This window comes from Polyodon spathula, unplaced genomic scaffold (assembly GCF_017654505.1).
Source record: "Polyodon spathula isolate WHYD16114869_AA unplaced genomic scaffold, ASM1765450v1 scaffolds_769, whole genome shotgun sequence".
NCBI lineage: Eukaryota > Metazoa > Chordata > Actinopteri > Acipenseriformes > Polyodontidae > Polyodon > Polyodon spathula.
This window is the reverse complement of record NW_024472257.1, coordinates 3033-28449: the sequence shown is the minus strand read 5'-3', so window position 1 is coordinate 28449 and position 25417 is coordinate 3033. Positions and strand designations below refer to the sequence as shown.

At 43.1% G+C, this 25417-nt stretch overlaps 1 protein-coding gene across 1 annotated transcript in view; it reads right to left on the bottom strand.

The window, feature by feature from the left end:
- Window positions 1–25062, bottom strand: part of LOC121308786 (RNA-binding protein Musashi homolog 2-like) — a gene marked incomplete at its 5' end in the record, with an annotated part of 34759 nt that extends 9697 nt beyond the window's left edge. Inside the window, 3 exons of the mRNA XM_041241408.1 lie at window positions 2459–2638; window positions 12284–12346; window positions 24963–25062. Of these exons, the coding sequence (XP_041097342.1) occupies window positions 2459–2638; window positions 12284–12346; window positions 24963–25062 (343 nt within the window). The remainder of the gene's footprint in view (window positions 1–2458; window positions 2639–12283; window positions 12347–24962) is intronic.
- Window positions 25063–25417: the final 355 nt, after the last annotated feature.

The window sequence follows — 25417 nt, the reverse complement described above, 5'->3', positions numbered from 1 at the left end:
CAGCACAGCGGTAGAACAAGCTGCCAGGCCAGAGGTAGCAACGTTGGATTATAGCTGCAGGGACTGTAACAGAATGGGCTATTTAAATCTTCGCTCTGTGACTGAACAGAATGCACAATGCACTGTACAATGTGATGCACTGCCAAGGGGTTAGAACTGGTATAGGCAGATACAGCAGCTGTATCAAGCATTGACCGTGAGGCTGTGTCACAGCAATGCATTCATTATACCAGTACAGTAACACCATTTTGCACAGTGCTCAGAATGCTGGATGCTTAAGTAGGCAATCCATAAAGAGCAGGGTTTTAACCTCACAACTGAAATGAAAGAGTTTATAATAAATCATCCTAGGAAGAAACTCGTACGCTGTGCAATACAGGCTTACTACTGATCTTATCAAAACACCAACACTTCTAAAGTCTCAGAATAGTCACAATCGAGTGCAGTTCTGTGCCACAGCTGTGAGGGCTGGTGAAGTTAATTAGAACAGAGAGAGTGATCCACAAGCAGGACCGCTGAGGTGGCCTGTCTTCCTCCAGCCTGTCTGTCACGGCTGCTTACCGTGAAGAGAGGAGCACCGAGATGCCAGGTCTGTGTGTGCGTGCTTGTGTGTGTGTGTGTGTGTGTGTGTGTGTGTGTGTGTGTGTGTGTGTGTGTGTGTGTGTGTGTGTGTGTGTGTGTGTGTGTGTGTGTGTGTGTGTGTGTGTGTGTGTGTGTGTGTGTGTGTGTGTGTGTGTGTGTGCGTGTGTGTGTGTGTGTGTGCGTGTGTGTGTGTGTGTGTGTGTGTGTGTGTGCGTGCGTGTGTGTGCGTGTGTGTGTGTGTGTGTGTGTGTGTGTGTGTGTGTGTGTGTGTGTGCGTGTGTGTGTGCTTGTGTGTCTTTTCTATTTATTTGTGCACCTGCAGAATTAACAAAAACATGTTGCAGTCTAAAAGATATTCCAGTGTTTTTTTGGGACTAGTGAATTGGTCATTTTGGCTTGTGCAAGATGGTCACTGTGTTGTGTCCCCATCCACTCTTAAAATGTGATTGCAGAACATCGCACATTAGTAAAGGCCTGACCTTTGTGCGGAAAGCAATACTAATTCATGCTACTGTTACTAGGAATAAAAAACTAAATACATACAAAAAAAAAAAAAAAAAAAAAAGCTGTTCATTGTGGTTTAAATTCATCTCCTTATTAACAGAGCCTTCCAGAGAAGCCGATATGCTAAACCTCCCGGGTGATGTCAAAGCCTGCAGCTTCACAGAGGCACAGGGACCTCTCTTGGACTTTCAGAATCGTGTTTGGAAAGACCCGCCCTGAAAGATCAGTCACATTTACACACCACATCTTTCCTGCTCTACGGTGCGGCTTGGGCTGAACAGCGCTCTTATTGGTTGAGTCACAACTCTGTACATACTGTGTCGACCAATCACTAGCCAACAAGAAGGCCTACAGTACTCACACAACATTGTATGTCAAAAAAATAATTCAAAAGCATACAGGGTACCTTTGTCACATTTGCAGTTCTCCCCCTAAATTAAAATTAAATTTCAAGACTGGGTTGTCAAACATACACGTTATCTGATAACCTCACAAATATATAAAAATAAAAACACACTCCATCTAAACAAATAAGCAATTTCAGCAGATTACTCTAATCTCCGTTATATATAAAAGAAAATGACAAAGAACGGTCTTGGCAACTGAAGGACGTGCTGTATGGAGTTCAGGAGAAATGAAACACATACATACAGCACACAGCTTAGGAGAAACAGTAAATAACAACATGTGTGTGTGTGTGTGTGTGTGTGTGTGTGTGTGTGTGTGTGTGCGTGCGTGCACTCTGTTCCACACCCATCGACCTGCACAGCTGGAGTACCCTTACAAAACACTCCCGCGCGAATATAAACTGTTTTCCATAATCAAAAGGAAATGTTAAAAATAAATAAATTAATAAATTCACAACTAGCGGAGGTCATTGTGTTTTATATATCCCATGGAAGGGCATTGTGTATTACATTTACACAACAGGGTGACTTTGTAAATTTAAACTGTGCGGAGAACACAATGCAGTCTAGATCCTCTGACAGGAACAGCCAATTGAAATCCAGGGGTCTGAAAGCTAGGCTTGGGGTGTCGTACTCACTGTTATATATATATATAAAAAAATTAGTAGCAACAGTGCTGAAAAAAAATGTTTCCAAGAGTATGACATCACAGAAGCCTGGCATCAGCAGATAGCTCTGTCCACACTTGCTGTATAAATAAGAATGCACACACACACACACACACGCGTACAAAATACATATACAAAACACACTGCTTTATATATATACCTCGAGTGTCGACGGTATAAATATAAAAGTGTAAGGTGACATGCAGTGCAGACGGCCCCCTCTCCAAATAAAGTGCTTGTTATTATCACAGCTGGAAATGGATTGTCTGAAGAGATTAATTAAAACGCAGTACAAACCTGGGTTCTTAAACTGATCCGGGCTGGGCAGGTGGTGGAGGGGAGAGTTGCTGGAGGAGGCGGCATGCTCACTTTGTAGCATCTGAGCAGCCTGGGGCCCCAGGGAGGCATAGTCCGCGAACGAGAAGGGGGCCCCCCGGTGATCGCTGGGCGAGGAATAGAAACCATAATCGGGGAACCCTGGGAGATACAGTATAGGGGGGACTCCATCATTGTGGAAAAACCTGCACAACACTTCAAAACTTCCTGGCATGTCATGCAAGCTGAGCTACCCAGCTACTGTACATGTTGTGTGTCAACCCATGTACGCTGTGGGATTGCACACCCCTCACGTTATTCTCCTGAAAGTGATTATGCATCCATGTGTTTGTGCTTGCATGGAACTGCATGGCTCTGAACACTGAATAACAGATCTAACATGCATATATATTTTTGGTACCCGCAGTGATCACAGTACAAGGGTTTTCCTAATCTGGCTTTCAGATGTGGTTTTAATGTGCTTGCTCATTTACTTGTCCAAATACTATATGAATATGTAACTGTGTGACTAATGACACAAGAAGCCCCAATAAGTTATCAGTTATGGAACAGAATGTACATCCAAGGCCGATCTAGAAAGCAACAGTAGAGTAGAAAGTCAGCTCAACATTTTTACAGGTCTAATATGACAAGCATTATTGGCATGTTTCAAAAACAGGGAGAATGCGATCCTTCTCTTCTGGAGCAGAAATTTAACTTTCCTTCATACGCATAAGAATCAATAAGTAATTTGAGCCCAGCCTGTATTAATCCATTCAATTCAGCACGACAAATGCCTGCCTTTCTTTCTTTCTTTCATTTCAAGGCACACTGACTGGAAATGGAACTGACATGAAAAGGCAGGTCGTTTTTGGTTTCTTTTATTAGCTGTAACAGTAGGGTTAGCTCTGCTGCAGCGTTCTCTTTAATTACTTAACCTGCAATCATTCTGTCCAGAACCAACAACAATGTAAAGTCAAATCTGATAACCGCAGCTTTGTACAGATCAAGAAAACTGTAGAAATCAGATTACAGGTTTTTTTTTTTTTTTTCACAGACAGGTCCTGATTTCCGAAGCCGGGGAGGGTAGTGGGAGGGACTGGAAAGGGAAGATTTCAGAGGTAAAGGTGATCTCCCGGGTGTTGCATGAGGAACTAGAGCGGCTCTCATTAAGAATCCCCCTGCTGTGATTCACGAAGCCGCTCTCGCCCTGTACACAATGCAGAGCCCTGCCTTTCTAACTGCACTGTCAGAGGAACCACTCCATGACCTTTGGACCGCCAGCTGTTTTAATAGGAGTATTTTACACTGTGCTAAAAAGCATACATTTTATTACTTTTACAAGATTGATCATCAAAAGATTCCTACACACAGCTTTTAATAACAACCCAGCCAGAGGGAGATAGAGAGTACATATATACACACACACACACACACTAAAAACAGTGAATGACCAGTGCATTCACCACTACACTGCTTCGCTTCCTCCAGTCACATTGCATGCTATATTAAACTACTTGTATCCTTCAAAACCCTGCAAAGTTACTAGTTGGTAAGTAGCTTTGAAGATTCAGTTTCACACGAATATACACAAGAAAAAAACAACACGCTGTAGCTGAAACATCAGCCTTGTGACCTTGTCTGTAAGATGCATGAGCACAGAGATACAGAAACCTTGGTCTGTGATCCATCTATCTCCAACTCTAATACCCTTCACACATTGCAAGCCTTAATCTGACTTGAGTGTTTTCTTAACCCCTTTACATCCACCTTTTAAATCACAGCACTGCTTCCAGCTTTGGCTCCAGCCCTGTCATCTACAATGATCTTAAATCACTTGCTTTGTAACCTCATTCCACACATACTCTTCATTCAACTTACAGACTTGCACAGCAGAGTATGTAATTCACAAACCACAGCAAGTGTACTCGACCTTTAATTCATTTATCCAAAAATAATTAGGAAGGGTGCAGGTGATTTTCCCTGAGCCCGGAGGACACCTCTAAAACACTGGCATGAACAGACTGTGAGCACCATGGAACCAGGCTGCAAATCCACCAATCAGACTGACAGCCACCGCCCAGCATAGTGCCCGTCGAGGACCTCCCGCCCTGACAGCCACCGCCCAGCATAGTGCCCGTCGAGGACCTCCCGCCCTGACAGCCACCGCCCAGCATAGTGCCCGTCGAGGACCTCCCGCCCTGACAGCCACCGCCCAGCATAGTGCCCGTCGAGGACCTCCCGCCCTGACAGCCACCGCCCAGCATAGTGCCCGTCGAGGACCTCCCGCCCTGACAGCCACCGCCCAGCATAGTGCCCGTCGAGGACCTCCCGCCCTGACAGCCACCGCCCAGCATAGTGCCCGTCGAGGACCTCCCGCCCTGACAGCCACCGCCCAGCATAGTGCCCGTCGAGGACCTCCCGCCCTGACAGCCACCGCCCAGCATAGTGCCCGTCGAGGAAAAAAAAAATAACTTTAAAAATAATTAATAATAATAATAATAGTAGTAATAATAGTAATAATCTGGAGCGATGCGGTACTGAAGAAGCATGGCTAGAAAGTTCTGATTTTGGGCTCTGACTGGAAGACTGCTCTGCTGTACCCAACTCCTCCTCCTAGTCCTCTTTTTCTAGTTGGAAGACAGCAGCTACTGTAGCCAGCGGTTACAGCACCACTAGCAGCCTCTCACAATGGATATCCACTCAAGCAGCTCATGTTTAATCATTATGAATAAAAAGCACTTGGATTTAATCCATTTCTGATGTAAGCGCTAACAGCTCAGTGTCCTTGAAGTTCAAAGCGGGCTCCGTGCATGGCTCTAATTAGCCGAGCAAGCAGCCATTCAGCTTCCTCTCATGTTTCTAATTAGATCCTTAACAACAAACAAATGCTGCCCTTTACAGAGGCTCAGCTACACCCCTCCCACCTCCCCGTTAGTTAAATAGTTGAGAAGGGCTGTGGTTACCAGTTCCCTTTGGTTTATGTCTTGTATATGCATAATCCACAGCGCACCTGACTGCATAATGCAGCTTCCTTTTTCATTATTCCATCTAATAGCAAGAATAACAGCAACAACGGGAAAAAAAAAGGCACAAAGACTTCATTGTCTGTCACGATTTTGCCAATTAGTTTTTAATCTGTGCACATCCAGTGCTGCTGATAAGGAGGTATTATCCACTAAAGCCTCCTCTGTGAAAGGTTCGGACAGCTTTCACTGCTCGGTTTACTAGCCATGGTGTTATTGCTGCATATTTAAAAGACATGCAGAGCACCACCCCGGATCCTTGTGATAGAATAGAAATGATTTCTCCTGCCAGGACCCCTCTGGAAATGAGCTCGGGGGTTATATTTTGATTAAATAAATACAATGGTTTTAAAAAGGTAGCGGTCTTCAAGCAACCGCAGAAATCTGTTATAGACACTTCGAGGTTTGCACAAACAAAAAAAAAAAACCTTGACCCTCCTCCATTAACAGCAGCATCTGTTTACAGCTGGACAACATACATCTTTAGGAGCAGCTGGGCACAGCTGACAGATTCAGAGCAGCAGAGCAGACTGGAAGGCAAGCAAAGCCACTGTTACGGGTTGCATATGAACAGCAGAAGCACTGAAGCATGCATGTTCACGATATTAATAGCAACAATAATAATAATAATAATAATAATAATAATAATAATAATAATAATAGATGTGCAATACAATAACCACAAACAGATCAGCCCCTTTCATCAGCTGTCTGTTTATCACACACACACACACGACTACTCTGCTTAAGTGCAGAAGCCCTTTTTGCTATTTAAAAATACAATCTGCACTGTGGCCAAGGTCATCCAGACTGTCTGACTTTCCCTATGGGAATTACTGAAAGTGTGCCTGCCTCTGCTGTCAGTGCATCACATGCTGAAAGGTGTAAATGGCAGCTATTGATTACATTATGACATCACCTGTCGTCTGCACTGCATGGCGTTCTAATCCAATGCTCAGACTGGAGCTGCATCAGGCTTCTTTCTGCCAGCATGCAGTGTCACAGGGACATGAGATGAAATCCAAAACGAGATATTGTTTTTCCACACGGTTCACTCATTATACAGATCAGGCTGTCTGAGCAGTGATCAAGCTGGATCACCAGGGCTGGAGCTAATTACAGTCCTGTGAATGCACTGTTAAAGCACTATCGGTTCAAGTCAGCCAGGACGCCCATGAACTGCACGTTGTAACTGTAGAGGTGTTGCTAACAGTTTTCAGGGCTGGTCAGGGGTGAAGGTGACTAACCTGATTCTGTATCACAGTCACTGGGGTGTTTGTTTCTAACACACTGTAATTAATTCCCTGCTCCCACTTCTTTGAACCTGCATCGAGTGTTTACCATCGTTCGGACAGGTCTTTTTATTAATAATAATGAGTAAGCAGGCAGAAAGGTACTCTTCATTTACATCCTGCCCTAATTGGGTGGTAATTACTCCGCTACAAAGCCAATGAGCTGGTCCGTGTCGCCATGGCAACAGGCTCTGGGAATCATTCTCAGACCAGCACTTGTGTTAATGATAATTCATACATTTCTTCTTGTTACTCAGAACGAGATTGGAAGGAAGCGACACCTGGTATAGAGAATCTTTGCCACTACGTTCTACAAATCACACCTTTCCACAGAGACACCAGCAGCTTCATAGTCTTTACTGTACAGCTAAGGGTTTTGCATCACCTAGAATATATGAAAAACCTTTTTCCATTTTTTTTTATTTAACATCATGTAAAAATCAAAGAAACTACAAAACCATATCGCAAGTCTAGTAATGTATGTCAGTTTTATAACTACAAAGCGGGGTGTAATTCAGTATGTAACTTTATTCCTCAAGGTTTCACTCGGCTTTGTGAAGCACAGCGAGTTAATCATCGAGGCTGAACAAAACGTTCGGTCACAGCCGTGCCTGCTAGATCATTGACAGCGATCACTCCTGAAAGGTGAGGGGCACTGTGGAACTCTGGGATACTGTTGCTCAGATTAGTTAACCCTTTCCATTCCTCTTCTGTGATGCGTTAATCGAATCAAAATAATAATAAAAAAAAAACCCACATCTGTTTCGTTTACTGCTTTGCTTATTTTCCTAAACTGCTTCAGCAGTTACAAACCAGGTCCCTAGGCGGTTCCTGAATCATCATCCTCATCTCCAGCAGCCTGTCCTGTACTACTTTAAATTTAAATACACAAATCAATACAAATCAAAAAGCTGCCAACACACACCTTTACCAGCAGGACCCCTGCACCAGACACAACGAGAAGAACCCGAAACCAGGAAAAAACATCAACACGCCTCTGCTTCCCGCCTGTCACAAACCCCCAGGGTCTCTACTACTTCTAAATCCACAACATCCCTAAAAACATGAAAACGAACAATCCAAGAGAGGACTGGATTTATTCATGACGTTAAATCAGACTTCAAGAGAGAGAGACGTCTGCTACTAAATCAGCAGGCCTGCGTAACACTGAATGAAAAGCACAGGAAGGAATGAAGGGCTTTGGGTCGGTCAGTGACAGTGTGAAGCAGACCAAGCCTTCAGCTACAATCTGCTGCTTTTCTAAAACAGCTGCTCAGTTTTGTCTGACACTTGATATGTTCATTATTGTATATTTTGTTTCATTTCTTCGGCTCCAGCTAAGGGACTGGTTTTTAGATCCAAAACAAAAGAGAAAATGAAGTGGAACTGAATATATATATATGTATATATATATTGCACAAGTCATACAGCAAAAATAAAGCAGCACTGTACTAGGTATGCACAGTACAGAAGACTGTTAAAGGTGTCACTCAATCAATTGAAGACACTAGTCCTGGAGAAGTCCTGCTTTTTTTGATCCCTGCACTGCAGGGGGGTGCTCTGTAGCATACACTGTGCTCTTGTGCCTAGATGATCTCGAGACTGTAGGACAGCATGCTCTTGCACAGATGGATTCAATTAGTCCCTCTTTTTTTTTTTGGAGGGATCAGCTATCTGTTATTAAAACAGAGCCAGAGCTCACAAATGTTTATTTGAACTCAAATTTGCCCAATTTAGCCCCTCATCTACTCTGCACGCCTGCAGCGGGAGAGAGTGCGTTTCCAAATGAGCGTCTGAATTTCAGAACAGCTGTAATTAGCTACTCCATTTCCACCTATGTACTTTTTCTTTTTTTACAAGCACTCTTAACCTCAAATAGCTTTCACTTTTTCATTTAAAACAGTCTTTCTAACTGAATAGGTGACTAATTAACAGTACTAGACCTGCTTTTCACAGAGCGTCGACATTTCATAAATAATCCATATTAAATGTCTTGTCATTTTCTGCTCCGAGAGCCTTAGCTAATGAATTTTAACACATGATTTATCCCCACTGTCATTTTTGTTCTCTCTCTCTCTCTCATACGATAGATCGCATCACGCATCACACAACGCCGGCAATTCTAAGCTGAAAACCGCGCACCCCAGGATTCGCACCTGTGTCCACGCAACGCTCATTATTAAAAACTCAAAGGGCTTGTTGCCGAGATTCCAGCTGATCAACACTAAAATGATCCGTGTCACTTTCTCTGTGATCCAGGGAGAACTGAAAAACTCGGGGCACGTAACAGAAGGGATGTAAAAAGCCAGCTCACCAGAGTACGAGGGTTTGGTGTAGGTGGATGCGTTGACCATTTAAAACCCCCAGTTCTATTCTGCATTTCGTCTCCTCTGAGTAGTGCAGCACGCTTTCCTTTTCCAACTCCGAGAAACAGGTTCTGAACGCGAGACGGACTGCTACAAAACATTCATCACTGGCAATGCAATCTCATCAATCCACATCTACTCGCTACCACTGCAGCTACCACAGTGCATGCAATTAGTTCAGTCCCACAGAGACATACAGTCGAACAACAGGCAAAACAAGGGGAGATGTGAAATCACAGGACAAGTGTATTGTTTTTTTAAAACAAAAAAAAGGAAAAAATGAAATAAAATAAATGATACAAAATAAAAGTATATATATATATATATATATATATATATATATATATATATATATATATATATATATATATATATATATATATATATATATATTTTTAATGAATGTTAGTGTTCAGAAAATTAAATAAATGATAAGATATACTTCAATAAAAAGAAATTGAGTATGAGTGTTTTAAAACAAAACAAAAAAACAAACAAACTTATCTGATACAAGCATAAAAACATGCAACCAGCTGTGGACAGGAAGCTGGACAGAGAGAGAGGTAAACGGTGTGCACAAACCTTCCCGCTGAGCGCGCTCAGTAGCGTGTGTGAGAGGAGGTACACAGGGCCGAGAGTAAGACACTCAGAGACACTCTCACAGCAGCCCCAACCAAGCAAGAGAAAAACAACAAAAACACAAGGGCTCGCACTCCCCATCAGAGGGCAGGAAGCAGGCAGGCTGGCTGGCTCACCTCACAACTACCTAGCTGTTCTCTTTTTTTTTTTTATTTCGATTAGACCAGCTTGTTTAAGAGAACCCTGCTGTGCTGAATATTGCAGTTATTTATTATTAATGTTTTTAAATGATTTTAGTGCAGTGCTTTCTTCGGTTCTCCTCTCTTGTTGTTGTAAATACAGTGTATTTTACTGCACTTGATCAGCTTGACCTCAGATTGGATTTCTGCACCATTGCCCTGGGTCTACCCTGAACCGTGTGACCAGTAACTTCATCACTGAGCCAGTCAAATCAGCAGCTTCCCCTTGCCCTACATCTTGTTAGGTCCTTCATGCATGCGCAAACATATTTTAACAGGACAGGGTCTTGCGCTTATTGCTATTAGAATATATATATATTTTTCTATTAAATGTTTCTAGAAAAATTTAAAAATAGAAAAACTTACTGCATAAATAATGCATGCAGTTCCAATCCTCAAAACACTTTGCAGGCTGAAATATTTACATTAATAAATTAACTCATCGTTAAGAGTTCCAAAAAATATATATCTCTTTAAGCATTTTTCTTTTGATATATAAAAAAAAAGGGGAAGCAACATTACGATCTAAATGATATTTGCAATGATTTGTAATATAAATGATATTTGCAATGATTTGCAATATAAATGATATTTGCAATGATTTGTAATATAAATGATATTTGCAATGATTTGCAATATAAATGATATTTGTAATTTTTAAAACAAGTGCAACGGGACCCAGGGATTCTACGTGACTTTACTGGCTGGTGTTAAAGGGTTAAGTTTAATTGCAAACTCATAACAATCAGACACTGTTAATGACATTTCGCACTGGAAACTGGCTGACTGCACAATGGCACCCAAAACCCTCCCATTAAATACCAGCACTAGAAGCAAGGTTCACCTACAGCACTGTCTGTGTGTCCAGAGACAATGAGCCAGACCTGACAGCCAAAGCCATCCTCCAATCAAAGAATGGCACTGAGACAGCCTGGCTAGCCGTCCCGGGGCGTTTCTACCTGCCTAAAATAAACTATTACAAGCTGCTCTGGGAAACGGGTCCTTTGTACCCCTGCAAGCAGTGTCAGTTTGCATGGAACGGATATTGAAACGGTTTCCTTCTTTTACATTTTGTTTTATTTTTATTAATATAAAAGTTGGAAAGAAAACCACAAAACCTGTTTGCCACATGTGTACCTTGACAATGCTAAATCTGACCAAAAAAACAAAACAACCCCCCCCCCCAAAAAAAAAAAAACAAGATTTCTTTCTTTTTTTTTTCGTCTACACCTTTTCCAATCACGCGTGAGTGAATGGATCACTGTTGTTGGTCTTCCCTCATATTTTAAAGGCTTTTGCATTTTTTTTAGGCGATTTATTTCAGTAAACAAGCACCACGATGGTTTCATGTGCTCGATTAAGATAAGGAAATCATATTTTCTGTGAAAAAAAAACATATTACATTTTTACATACATATATACACACACACACACACATATATATATGTGTGTGTGTTTAAATTCGTGCTGGGAAGTGTCACTGAATCACCATGAATATGTGTACAAGGCTGCATCACATTACTCTCAACAGCAGCACAACCACCCCCATTTCTAATGCAAATTGTGGAACCATCAGCTGAGGAAAATGCAAATGCAATCAGGTCCAGACAGCTCACTCGTGATTGTAAAGCACATCTCCAATGCTTGCTGACTTACCCCTTTTGCATAATAACAATAATAATAATAAATCACATTTTTCATCTACCTTGTTCTAGATTCGGAAGATCAGACACTTCCCTTGCCTACCTGTCGCCAGTAAGTTTATTCTGTTAGCTTCGTGATGGGTAGGGGTGTCTGACATTATGTCAGCCAAATTACATTGATGTAATTTGCAAATATAAAAAACAACTAACAAGATTAACACTACAATAGAAGTCTGGTTTTCTATCGTCTGCAGCAGTTGCTTTGAGATCACTGGGCAGTGCCACCAAATTGGATTGTGCATGTGATTTAAACGTGTGTGTGCGCGTCCGTGCGTGTCGAGTGTTCCAGGCCTCCGCTTGTAGTTTTCTCAGGTTCCCCCGGTGGGTGTGTGTGTGCGTGCGTGCGTGCGTGTCGAGTGTTCCAGGCCTCTGCTTGTAGTTTTCTCAGGTTCCCCCGGTGGGTGCGTGTGTGCGTGCGTGTGTGCGTGTCGAGTGTTCCAGGCCTCTGCTTGTAGTTTTCTCAGGTTCCTCCGGTGCAGACATGTAACAGACCATAGTAAACGATGGAGAGCTGCAGCCACACAGAATACCGACAGAGCGTTTACCTGGGCCTGCGTTCTGCAGGTATGCCGTGCAGCCGCCTCTTCCACAGAGCCCCTTACCTGAGCCTCGTGCTGCTGCCACCGCTGCCGCTGCCACCGGTCCGTAAGCCGTTGCCGGGAAACCTGCAGCAAAACACAACAATTAGATCAGCGCATACCACACAGAACCATTACCCACAACATAATAGATCAGCGCATACCACACAGAACCATTACCCACGACATAATAGATCAGCGCATACCACACAGAACCATTACCCACGACATAATAGATCAGCGCATACCACACAGAACCATTACCCACGACATAATAGATCAGCGCATACTACACAGAACCATTACCCACGACAAGGGCTTTCACATCAACCCCAATTCCCCTCCCTTAATGAAGGCTTGTATTCAGCAGCGAAACAACGCTTTTGCAACAACTAACTTCTTACATCTAGCGACACCACACAAAAGCAGCTAACAACGTGCTTGCTTTTGCAGCAAATGAACGCTATGACACAACACAAAAGCATTAACCACGACTCTTTTAATGAAGGCATGTGCTCAGCAGCGAACAACGTTGTTGCCAGTGCAGTGCTCCCATAACCACAGCAGGCTGGGTTTGTTCTTCTAATATCCAATAAACCCTAAACTGACAACATGAAATACAGTACTGCGTGGTTTCACACAGTACCTATGTTTTGTTTTGGTTTTTTTAAATGGTTATTTATTATAATGTTTAAGCACTTCTGGTTTGCTTAAATAAGAAAGTACTGAATATCCAATGAAATAAAATATCCATACAGCGAGTGAGTACTGTATGCATGACTGGAGCGGCTTGAACATGTTTAATTATAGGCGGGCTCCGTCTCCCAATTAGAATGCAATGCACACATACAGAGTTCCTAGCCCGAGGGGGCTATGCAGACGTCTTGCATGTGACACAGAGCTGGAGCGCTCATTTAGTAAGTGGAGTAATTAGGATTTCTTTAAACACTCCCTATCATTGTGATCTGCGCGGCGGAAGGGCTTGCACTGGTTAATTGTGTTCGCAGCTTTGCTTTGTGGGCGAGTTGGAGCAAGCTTGTGCATGACGGCACTTGCACCAGGAGGGTTCTTGGGTGGGGTTACAGAAACTGTATTCCACGCTGCTTCGCCAAGAAGAGAAGGGGAGGGGTGTGATGGGGAGGACACTCAGGAGTCCTGTATAAACTCCCTGCTGCATTTATTTCAATGTAAGAGAGGGAGATCAAGCACGGGAGCACTGCACAGGGGACGAGGACAGTTGCAGCTTTGCTATGGTGCAGTCGGATCCACTTGAGAGAAATCGCTGGTTATCACTCCATTCACACGCACAGATCATAAAGCCAAGAAGCCGAATCAGCCAGTGCGATGGAAATGATTCCCCCCTAAATACCGGCTGCTGACTGACAGTGTTCCGGGGATGATGATGTGCGAGGCAGCACTGTTCAGGGCTGGGCGCATCAGCGTGTCGCTGAGAGCCTAGCAAACACTTCAAATCAAAGATCAATTCGTGATAATGAAGTTGCTGGGTTGTTTTTTTTTTTTTTTTTTTTTTTTTGATGGATGTGAAAGATGCTTAATTGAGAGCACTGGGACCTATTGTTTCCATTGTGAGGGAGCTGGATTCAAACCCAGGCCTCTGAAAGGGACAGGCTGGTGAATTCAGTGTGGCAGCTAGATTCAGTATTAACTCTTCACTGCCCACAGCGATCCGGCCTCACCACTTTACACAGTAGAATTGAGATTCCCCAGTCCTGAGCGCACATTGGCCGAGTCTCAGCGTAGGATCCCTGAAGCTGGTAATGCACAAAATGCTGCTTCTACTAAAACAACTAGAAGTGTGCCCAAAACCTGCAGGAGGCAGAAATGTGTATTTGTTTTTTTAAACAAGGCCATCATCATAAATGTAAACAATAATTTGTTCTTAAGTGCCTCATCTAGATGCATTAAAATAAAATCTGCTAAATAATTTTTGCCACAAACTGCTAATTAAAGAATCCAAATTAAAATGTATTGAGGCAAGGTCAGGATCTTCCTCATCGCGTTATTTATAAAAGCAATGCCTGCAACCTCCCCGAAGTGGACTGGGCTGCGGTTCTCTTTAAATGCACTATTATTAGTGAAATAGTTTGTTTCGGCGATGGACACAGCTGAGAAATCTCTGATCCGTTCTCAAAGGTCTGGAGTTCTTCCAGCAGTAATTGCTCAATGTCTCCCATGGGACGGGTGACAGAAAGAATCACAGAGTGAGTCTCAGTAATTAAAACACTTCCATGATCTACAGGCAGACTTATTACACGACTTGGCAGAAGAGACCAAAGGGACCCACAGCAAACAAATACTACAGCCAACGCCACCATCATTCATTCTTTCCATTGCTTTGTTTCTACATCAGAAAGGCATTAACAGTTTAAAGGGGTCTGTTTTAATGACAGTGGCAGGTGTAAATACAGCCACCCTAAAACCTTTTCCATTGAAGCCTGAATTATGGGAAGTGAAGAAGGGGGGCAGTCAATCAATCCTGTAGGTGAACACCAGCCAGATAATATTACATCCGACAGGGTTCAGACCATTTCAGTATAGCCCATAGTGGAGGTTCGGCACAGTTTAACCCACTGCTCCTGTACAGGCCTGCTCTCTCAACAGTGGATTATTCTGCTCATGTTTAGTCTTGTACTTCAGCAGACTTCCTTACTAGTCTCTGATCACAAGAGCGGATCCTACAATGGTTCAAAAGTCTGGAAAGAGGCCAAATTAGGTGGATTAACGCTGCAAACAGAAAAACTACAAGCCAGCTACATCTAGCGTCCAAACTACCTGCTTGAAATCTAACAGACACACAAAGCCACAGACCCGCTAAACTAGGTACAAAAAAAGTAAGTAGAAGGAATGACATACTTGCATTTAAATATGGGAATAGTGCTGCTTGAGGGGGAAAACAGGTCCTTATTAATAGCAAGTTATTAAGAGTTAAGAGAATCCTGGGTTTTTTTCCCTCTTAAATAATATACATATATATTTAATTTATATAGTAAAATAAATCAATTGTGTGCATTAAATGGGCATTAAAAAAATAGTTCAAACAAGAGTAACAAAATAGTAAGAAAAAACAAATAGAATAAAACAAACAAAAAAAACACAAACCCTATACAATAAATAAATAACCCGTGTTTAAACAGGGTCAAGACAGAGAATCGATCCGTTTTCTTATATACATAGAAAACAGATATAAATACAAACTTAGGGGTAAGAGTTCTGATTCACAGAAACTGCAGTTACAACATTTGACCATGGGGTGGCAATGTAAGCTAAAGAAAAACTGTTAGAAAAAAAAAAATTCTAATCATATTCAGATTAGAATTTGTGCTCAAAGGCAACAACAGAATTACAACTTAGTTTGAAGCGTGGAAAGCAACTTTCTTCTAAAGCTCCCCCCGGCTCTGTTTTTGTTTCCCTTGTTATTGCGTTTAATAAAACGTTCAGAGTCGGGTATCCTACTCTGCTCCCAGGCTGTTTAAATCGTTTCCTCTCTCTGTTGACATGTTAATACAGCAGCTGGCAGTGCTTCAGCTCCACGAGCAGGCTAAGCAGTGTGGCTCTCGTGAAAAAACTAAATGACCAGTTATTGTTTCAGAATGTTAAAGCAGTAATCTCACAACACCAAACGGAGTGCACGATCAACTGGAGAACTCAAGAGCTGGCTCCGCACCTGCAGGCAGTGCTGTTACAAAGCGATCACTCAAACAGCACAAAGACGCACTGCATGGGCACATTGTTTTAATACATGGGATTACGAGCACAAGCCGCTCCAGGAGGACACAATTGTTGCTTGTGTAACAGAGCGCTTCGTGCCGTCGACTGGAGTGATATTTAGTGCTCCTGACTCAGTGCTGTGGTGTGCGCAGTCATTCGGGGTGGTTCTGGGGTCTCTCTCCAGTCCTGAGGTATTGCCATTCGCCTCTACATCCGGCTTGCTCCGAGCTACCCTGCCTCCTGGGTCACTGAACCACTGAAGCTCTTTGTAGCAGACAACCTTCTCTAAAAGCCAGCCAAGCAAACTGTCGCTGGGATCAAACAGTTAAAACTGTAATGCAATCTACTGAGCATTTTCATGCTGCATGCACGCTCGGACTTGCAACCAGAGTTAATACATTTCAACAACGACTCTGGCAGCTGAACACTTTTCCAAGTCTAATGTTGAATCTATTTTTTTTTTTTTTTTTAAATATTCATGCATTTATTAATTTGTTGTCATTTACTCGTTTTGTTTGAATTGTGCCACTCTCCCCGATGGCCAAATATTGCAACTCATGTTTGTCTAAATGGGATTTCTGTATAGCACACAGCGCCTCCAAGTGTTCTGGCTGTGGTAAGGCTCTTGAAAGGAATGTCAAAACTCGCATTCTGTGCACACAGCTACCATTTCTGCGATTTGCAGAGAGATTAAATTAAAGTAAACAAAAACAAGACTGCTCTGTTTTTTTTTTAAAGCCTCACAATGACTGATTCGCACTAAAGGTTCTTCAAGTTCTCAAAGAGCTCTCACGGAACCCTGCCAGAGAATTCTGAAGCAAAGAACAAAAGGGTGTTTCCATGGCGATGCAAGAACTAACAAAAAGAGTTGGCGCTGATGAAAGGACCCAGAACAATGGGCCTTTCTCTCACGGCAGAGCGATCTTTGGCTCGAGGTGCGGGACACATTTTAAAAGAACGAGGAAGACGCAGCTAAACTTCCTGCCAAAGCAGACTGTGGGCAGAGCAGAAGCTGGTGATCAGACTCATGCCCTTGCCTCAAACACACCTCTGTGTCAACGCTGTTTGCAGCTGGGTAGAATGTGGCCCTGTCCTGCCTTCGCTGATCGCTGTCAGCATTCTTCATCGGACACCCTTACATACTGGAGGATGATAAAATGGTTGCAATGTTTCCGATATCAGTGCACGTAGGAAACCTTCCAGCATACAGCAGATAGTTTGCTTGTTGAGCAAGTCCTGCCCCACTCGTAATGAGCTCTCATCCTTTAACTGTTCGCAGCTGGAATGCAGCTACTCTGGTGTCCGCTATGGTAAGCCCTATACTTGCCATTTGGTTTCTCCTGTTCCGTACTGATCCGTGAGTTCCCACTATTTAGTTTCTCATTTATTTTAGCACAAAAACTTTGCAGTATTGTCAATCCCTGACTAGCCACTACCCAACCTCCATCCCTTAATAAACAGCTGCCACTGCTGCTTTGCAGAAATGCCATTTAGCATATTAATCAGGAAACGATTCCTCAGAACTCAAAACCACTTTGCGCTGAATGACTGACTGACTGGCAAAGTTCTTCAAACAGATTAACTTCATGGGATTAGGCGACTTAATTAATAGACCGTCCTGTTTAATTGTTTTGTATTCGCCTCATAAGAATCTGTCCAAGAGAGAAGCGCTCCAGCATTAAATCAATTTCATGGCCCTTTATTACTGCAGAGATAAAGCCAATATTTTGCTTTCAATTTTTCACAATTATTTCCACCTCCTAGTTTTGCTTTATTACTTTGCGCAAGCCCTCGGAGGGAACAGGGGCACATCTGTCTCCGGCTGCAATGCCCCGAGGACCGCATTTACAGACTCACTCCACTGCCTGTAAATAAAAAAACAAGCCACTTCCTGAACCCGTGCAAAGAAAGGCAAAGCAGCTCATTCCTGAACTAGACACTTTGACGCTTTCTTCAGACACACGCACACGGGGAAGTGGAGAGACAGGGCACCACTCTCCCAGCCCTGCAGAGCAGTCAGCATAGAAGCTTAGGAAAGAGAACCACCATCACTGTAACACAGCGGTGGCCCAAGCTGGTCCTTCCACTCCTGATCACTGTTCCAACCCTCTTCAAAACTGTTTAGTTAAACCAATTAAACCTGCATCCGGATCCTAGTTAGGTCCTGGAGGTGAATGGCTCTTGTGTTGAAAGGGTTAAATACAGTACAGTCATCCTCATAAATACATCACTGTATATAGGCTGTACAGTAAATCCCCTAGTTGAGCTACCCTATATAACAAATCTATGAAGAGGAGAGTACAGTGCTGCATCTTTACTGTGACGCCCCCTCCCCTTTGTATAACTGTGCACAATCTCTGCAGGATGACCCTCTCTGAAGCATGAAAGGGACAGTCCGAGACATGCAGCAGGATCGTTTTCAAGCACTCTCTCTGTGCATCTGCTACGTGGCTATTTTTACATCGTCCCTCCAGGATGTTTGTGTCATCATTCCTGTGCGCTATCTCTGGTCCCCCGCTGTATACAAGCTGGGCTGAAGAGGCTTAAAATGTTCCACCACGCTTCCAAAAACAAGGTCACCCCAAGACCGAAATCCTAACAAACAAAACTAATGGAAAAAATTTGCATGGAGGTACCAGGGGGCCAGGGGTGATGGAGGATGTCTGTTATACAGTGCAAGCTCTATATTTTGCATTCCAAATGCTCCACACTGCAAGCAGTAGCTTTACTCAGCAGTAAACCACAGGCTTTAGTTAGTTAGGATATGAATATAGAACCCAGAATTAGAACACTGCAGTGTTCTGTTCCAGTAGTTCTGATGGAGCTGTACACACGGTGTGAACAAGCCAACTGCAAACTAAATAAAGAAATACATTAATAACAAGCCTCACCAATAGAATGTATTTATTTTCCCCCCAGCTGTACGACTATCAGAAGATAATAAGCTGTTCCAGTTTCATGTCATGTGCTTATGTAATGGTTCTATTAGCTCATTTTTCAAGCCAATGTTTATATATATATATATATATATATATATATATATATATATATATATATATATATATATATATATATATATATATAATAGATGGGCTTCAGTGAATTACAGGAAAATATTTCCATCTAGGGTTTTTGTTGATCATTAATGAGCGTGTCTGTACTGTGGGTGTTGTCGAGTGATTGAGACATGTTGTGTTTGAATTGAAAGTGATGGACTCGAGGAGTCACAGTTCAAGTATATTTTCCTCTAGAGGAATTATACCACTTTTTGACATCACTACTGTGGTATTATGCCTTTTTTCCCCGAATGGCTCAGAATGCAAATATATATATAACAGGATGCAAGGGACACTGCGCGGGCTCCGTCCCGCGAGCAAGGGACACTGCGCGGGCTCCGTCCCGCGAGCAAGGGACACTGCGCGGGCTCCGTCCCGCGAGCAAGGGACACTGCGCGGGCTCCGTCCCGCGAGCAAGGGACACTGCGCGGGCTCCGTCCCGCGAGCAAGGGACACTGCGCGGGCTCCGTCCCGCGAGCAAGGGACACTGCGCGGGCTCCGTTCCTGCTTCTCACCACCCCTGAAACCATTCACCAGACACAGACACAACAAAGCCTTACGATGAAAGTGATACAACACTTCACCTGCTAACAGAAAAAAGAACAAAAAGAAAAAAAGAGAGCAACAAAACGGTGTCATTGTCTCTCGCTGTTCCCTTGTGCTTTAAAAAAAAAAAAAAAAAAAAAATGAAAGTGCTCAAACAAACCGAGAACATCTCCATAGCTACCTTTTCATCTGCGGACTGACAAGTGCCTCAATACGGTCCTCCTTCAGCGGAAACACTACTCGACTGCTGCTTTCAGAAGGCTTTTCAGAGAAAGCTATCAAAGCCACGCGCAACAATAGCATGAAACGCACACTAGCGATCACAGAGAAATCTGTATTCAACCAGCCGGCTCAAGTGTTTCTCTTTGGACTCTGGGATATATCCGATCCCCTCTTTATGCTGTAGTTAAATGTGAACGTGTCACAGCTCATTAAAAATGAAGAAAGACCAAACAGGTCCGCTGGCCTGGGCTGTGTCTGGCAGCAGAGTAGAAGGTGTTCAAAGAGGATTTAGCTGTGGTTGTAGATTTGTGCATTTAAAAAAATAATGAGGACAGACGACTTCACAGGTTTGATTGCACATGTTTTATAGCTCATGTCACTTCACAGTGCTGGACCGCAGTGGGCTCAGTGTCATAAAGTCATACAGCACGCTTCTTCTTGACTAACCCGTTAATGTGTGTGTGTTTGGTTTTTGGACACTTTACAGAACAGTAAAAGGGAGCTCAAAAGCAGTGGGATCTGATTTTGCAATGCTTAGACATGTTCCCTCTACTCAAACTAGTCGAGATTTCCCAGCTGAAATCATGACAGTTAAGAGAGTTTCAGCCTGGGTAGTTTATCACTGCAAGGCCAGGGATCCTTGAGGGATACTGCGGCACAAAGGGTGTGTTTAACCCTTTCAGTCCTGGATGCTTACGTCGAGCTGAAGAACGCGACATTAAGTTACAGAGTATACACGAGAACAGGACAAAATCTCAATAAACCTACAGGAAACAAATTACAACAGATTACCACATCATAAGGCTCTGGTTTGAGACTCCCATTGCATAGCAGTTTGCTTAACTGGACGCATCATGCACCTACTACTGTACGGGTAACTTGCAATGAATTCTCAAATGAATGGATCAAAACCGAGAATTGGACCTAGTGGGAAACTAGAATCGGGTATTATAGATTTCAATGTTATGCTTTTCAGTTTTATTTTAGGGCAATGTTTGTTAGGGCTGCTTTATAAATACAAAAAAACAACTACTTTCCATGTTATTTAAATAATACTGTATACTGTGCAGTGTGATTGAATTGGACAAGAGCAGGAAATAAATACATAAATAAATAAAGTGACCAGTGTTTGGCAACCGACTAAGAAGTGAAAGAGATGAATCAGTTTACTGATGAACAATACCACTGGCAGACAGAGTAATTGAACGACCAGCCGAAAAGCTTGTTCATTAGAGGAGGACAGAAATTAAGATAGTCATGTCAACAAGTATTAATGCTGTTCCGATTACAAGGCACGGAATTAGGAAGGTACCCTCCTGCTTTTACATCCAACACATTCACTGCTGGTCTAGCACAGCCTTCTGCAAATAATGGAGTGAGTTTTAATAGAAGAGATCCAGAACCATTCTGCTGTGTGCAATTATACATCTCAGTGCTGTACAGGAAGACTAAGGTCACATGAACAGTCAGGCACGCACAGTCCGACCTCACAGGAGAAAGCAAAACTAACCAAAAACAAAACAACAAAGTTGCAAGCGTCAGAGGAGACTGTGAAAGGTTAATGCAATGATCCCTCTTCAACGCACTGTCATGGAAGCAGTCTGTTACAGAAAGCAGGGATAGTAATTAAACCAGGCCACCTCGGTCCTCTAAACACTGCAGTAAACAACTTGCATTGGTTATGCATTTTAATGAGTGGCTGAGGAAAAACCAACAACAACAGAAAACACACAGGTGTCTGGTGAAATCGGGACTTAAGCCTGGAAAGTGAAAACACGAAAAATAATTAATAGATTAAAAAAAAAGATTTCAATAAAATACAATTTAAAATAACAGTTATAGATCAATAAAGTAAGCATTTCAAATAAAAGGCCATTTCGCTGGAGTGAAGGAAGACGTGGCACACCAGTTCAAGGACTGGCCTCTCTCTCTCTCTCTCTGTCACGTAGGTGAGACTACTGTGGATCAGAGTTCAAGAAGCCTGAAAAGTGGACACTTCAAAAAGGCTTGTATTTGTATTTTTTAAATCAGTAATCTGGCTTGTTCTTATTGGCAGGTGGACGGCACCATATAAAAGATCCCTTTGCTGAAATGCTCTGTTATTTCAGGGCTGCTGTACACTGGTGGCGCGGGTGAAGAGCTGCTTCCATATTGAGCCCCATTTCATTTGCTCAATGCTCTCTGCAACAGTATTGATCCCTCTTGCGAAGTGCGGCGATGAACTGGTTTAATGATCAGATACTAATTAGTTAGCTTGAATTAAATCCTGGCTGAGAATCACATGCAGAGTAAACCCAGGCAAATGAAGTGCTAATATAACAATAATAATAATTAAAACTATTTTTATATAGCGCCTTTCATGGTGGACCACCATCACAAAGCGCTTTAAAAGACACTAGACTAGGGTGTGTGAACTATGCATCAGCTGCAGAGTCACTTACAACAACATCTCACCTGACAGACAGAGCAGAGGTTCAGTGACTTGCTCAGGGTCACACAGTGAGTCAGTGGCTGAGCTGGGATTTGAACCCGGGACCTGCTGGTTCCAAGCCCGTTTCTTTAAACGCCAGACCCCACAGCCTCCAGGTAGACCGCCCCGTACACACTGATATTCAGACAGGGCACAGTATTATGATGCCTAACCCTGACTGTCCTTTACTCCACATCGTTAAGTCTTACTGAATGTGACAGATCTGCTGTGTCTGCTCGCTGTGATCTGTGCAAAAATGTGTTTTACAACAAGGCAGCAGAGACTGAAGTCGCATCAGAAAAGACACTTTTATTAAGAAAGGCTGTCAAACAAAAAAGGGGAAAAAAAAGCAATGCATAATGATGCGATAAATTAGTGCAGCAGCCCTTGAAGCTTCTGTTTATAATGGGACATTCCGATGTGACTTTTCCTTTCGATACCGCACCACATTTCCAACATCCAGGCACCAATCAGAGAGTACAGAATTCCAAAACAATCCAAGGTAAAAAATAGCACCTTAAAATGGGGCAGTAATGTTTAGTCAAAATTGGTTTGATTATTGTATATAACTTTTTTGGGATTCTCCACTTACAGTATATAAAAAAACACAACAGCACCCCCACCCCCCCATGGTTTTTAACTAAATATCCAGAAACAAACATTCCACTTTATAACAAGCAAGTTCCAATTCATCGGTCCAGTGGTTTAGTAAACGGGGCACCGCTTGCATTTGTTGTGTCTGTTTTCTAATGCGAGATTACTTCAACAGCAAGTCGTTTATTCAATCGTCCAACAATAAAATTGGAAAGCAGTGAGGTTTAAGTTCAAAAGAACCTGCAGGAGCACGCCGGCTGACCTCTGAACACACAGCTTACTGTACTTAACCCAATACCAGACAGACCGCACACTTGCATTTCAAGGTGAAGTTGGAGTTTGATGGCAACTCCCTTCCGGTGTCATGAAAACATGACCAAACCATCTGAAAGCCACCTGCTTGCTTCTGCAAGGCAGTAAGCAAAGGTAACGAAGATACTGCCGTGTGAGCGTGTGCGTGCGTGCGAGTGTGTGCGTGTGCGAGTGCGTGTGCGAGTGCGTGCGTGAGTGTGCGTGTGCGAGCGTGCGAGTGCGTGTGCGAGCGTGCGAGTGCGTGTGCGAGCGCGCGTGCGTGTGAGCGTGTCTAGTACAACAGCTCCAGTAAAGCCTGAAACACCAGGCTGAATATCCTAGACGGATGGGCTCCCCAGCTAGTGATTCTTAACCATCCCAGCCCCCTGGAGGCTCGTTCTGCTTGTTTATGGCACTTCGGGTGATGATTGCTACTGGATTCGGGGCTACAGAAATGTCAATTTCTGTCACACAAACATGATGTAAAGGGATGTGTGCTGGCAATAGTTCTCAGAGGACGATGCAAAAGAGGAAAGTCAGGATGTGCTGATCTACAAACCAGATTAGCTTTTTACACTTGATGTAGGACCTTGACAGGTCTTCCAAGACTGAAAAGGCAGCTGTTCGATAAACATTCCCACGCTCATGTCTCTCTGTCCCCTGGCAAGGAACGTGGAAAGTTCTGGAACACACAGCGAGTCATTTATTTGTTTTCCTGCGCGGATTACACAAAGTGCTTCATAATAAATTAGCTCGACTCTTTGCACCAAAGTCAATTTTTAACCTGCCGAGACTCGAAGATTAAGGCAAATCCCTGGAAGCCAGGAGCACTCAGAAAACGCCTTTTCACCTTGTACTACAGCAAGGTCACTGACAGTATCTGACAATCCGTGGCAAGCTGGAAAAGCCCAGGGATTTACAGGGAGGGAGTGAATGTTAGCTCTGCTCAAACCATGCACTTGCTTCAGCTCATTCAACTTCTTTCCAGGAATGCACATGAGAGTTTTCTTCTGAGCCGCATTCACTGCTCATCTCCCATTGGCTGAGAAGCAGTCACAAATTGCTGTGCTTGTGCCAATGAACACGACATATGGTATTTCTGTGATATTAATCAAACACGCTGCTGTCCCTTCTGTAGCTACCTGAGTAAGTGTGCCAACACGTTCCATGATGTTTAAAACATTTATTTGCTTTAGAAGAAATGCAAGCAACCCAGGCAGTTCAGTCCTGCGCTCTGCTCTACTGCAATATGTTTTGTGTACCAAATTAAAAGAGCGATATGTTGCATTTAAATGGTTTATGCATTTTCATTCACTTTGATTACAATGTTTGCAATTACGGCCCTTTTATTAGTTCGCGGTTTTATAATGCCAATAATTATGTAGCGGGGCAAATGTTTCTTTTTGAAATGTTAATTGCCAACACTTTTTTTATGCAGATTTCAAAACGTGATAAACAATAATTAATAGGCATATAACTCCTCCCCTTTTTCTACATTGCAGGCTACTTAAATACAGAATTCACAGGGTTCATTTGTCAAACAAATAAGCAAGGCACAGGCTGTGTGCTTCCCTTTGCATAAAAGTAGGGTTTCCTACAAAGCAAAAATGACCGATCTTGTAATCCTACAATGAAATGATCTGGATTTGATCCCGTGGTGCTGTACGTTTTGTATTCCTACATTTGCAATAAATGTAGCGAATGTGGAGCAATACCAGTTCAAACTGAATCAATGTATTCCATTCTTTTTAGCCACTGTGTATTTATTAAGATGGAGAAGGAAAGTGGGACTCACCAGGGAACTGGTAGCTGTAGCTTGGGGCGAATCCAGTGTATCCACGACCGTATGTTGCAACAATGTTTGGGTAACCTTGGGGAGACAGGACAGGACCGTTAGATTAGACATGCAAAGCACAGCACCTGATCACATTCCCTGTACATCACAGCGCAGAGAGCCTTCTCCCTGCCAGCACCACGCTGCAGGAATGCCACACCAGCACAATCAAAGCGTTCTATACACAGACATGCAGGGGTTCCAGGTGTATGCACACACAGTGAGTGCTGACCAGCCACGTGGTCTTCAGCTCTGACTGGACTGCAATTGCACGCTGCTGTCACCAGGCGACCCATTAAAAAAACTGCCACTGCCGTGCAGGAAATTCAACTGGTGGTTTGGGAATTTCACTACAATCTGTTACCTGCTTTTTAATTTGCTGATGCAGAAAGTTTTAATGACGACTAGATATTTGC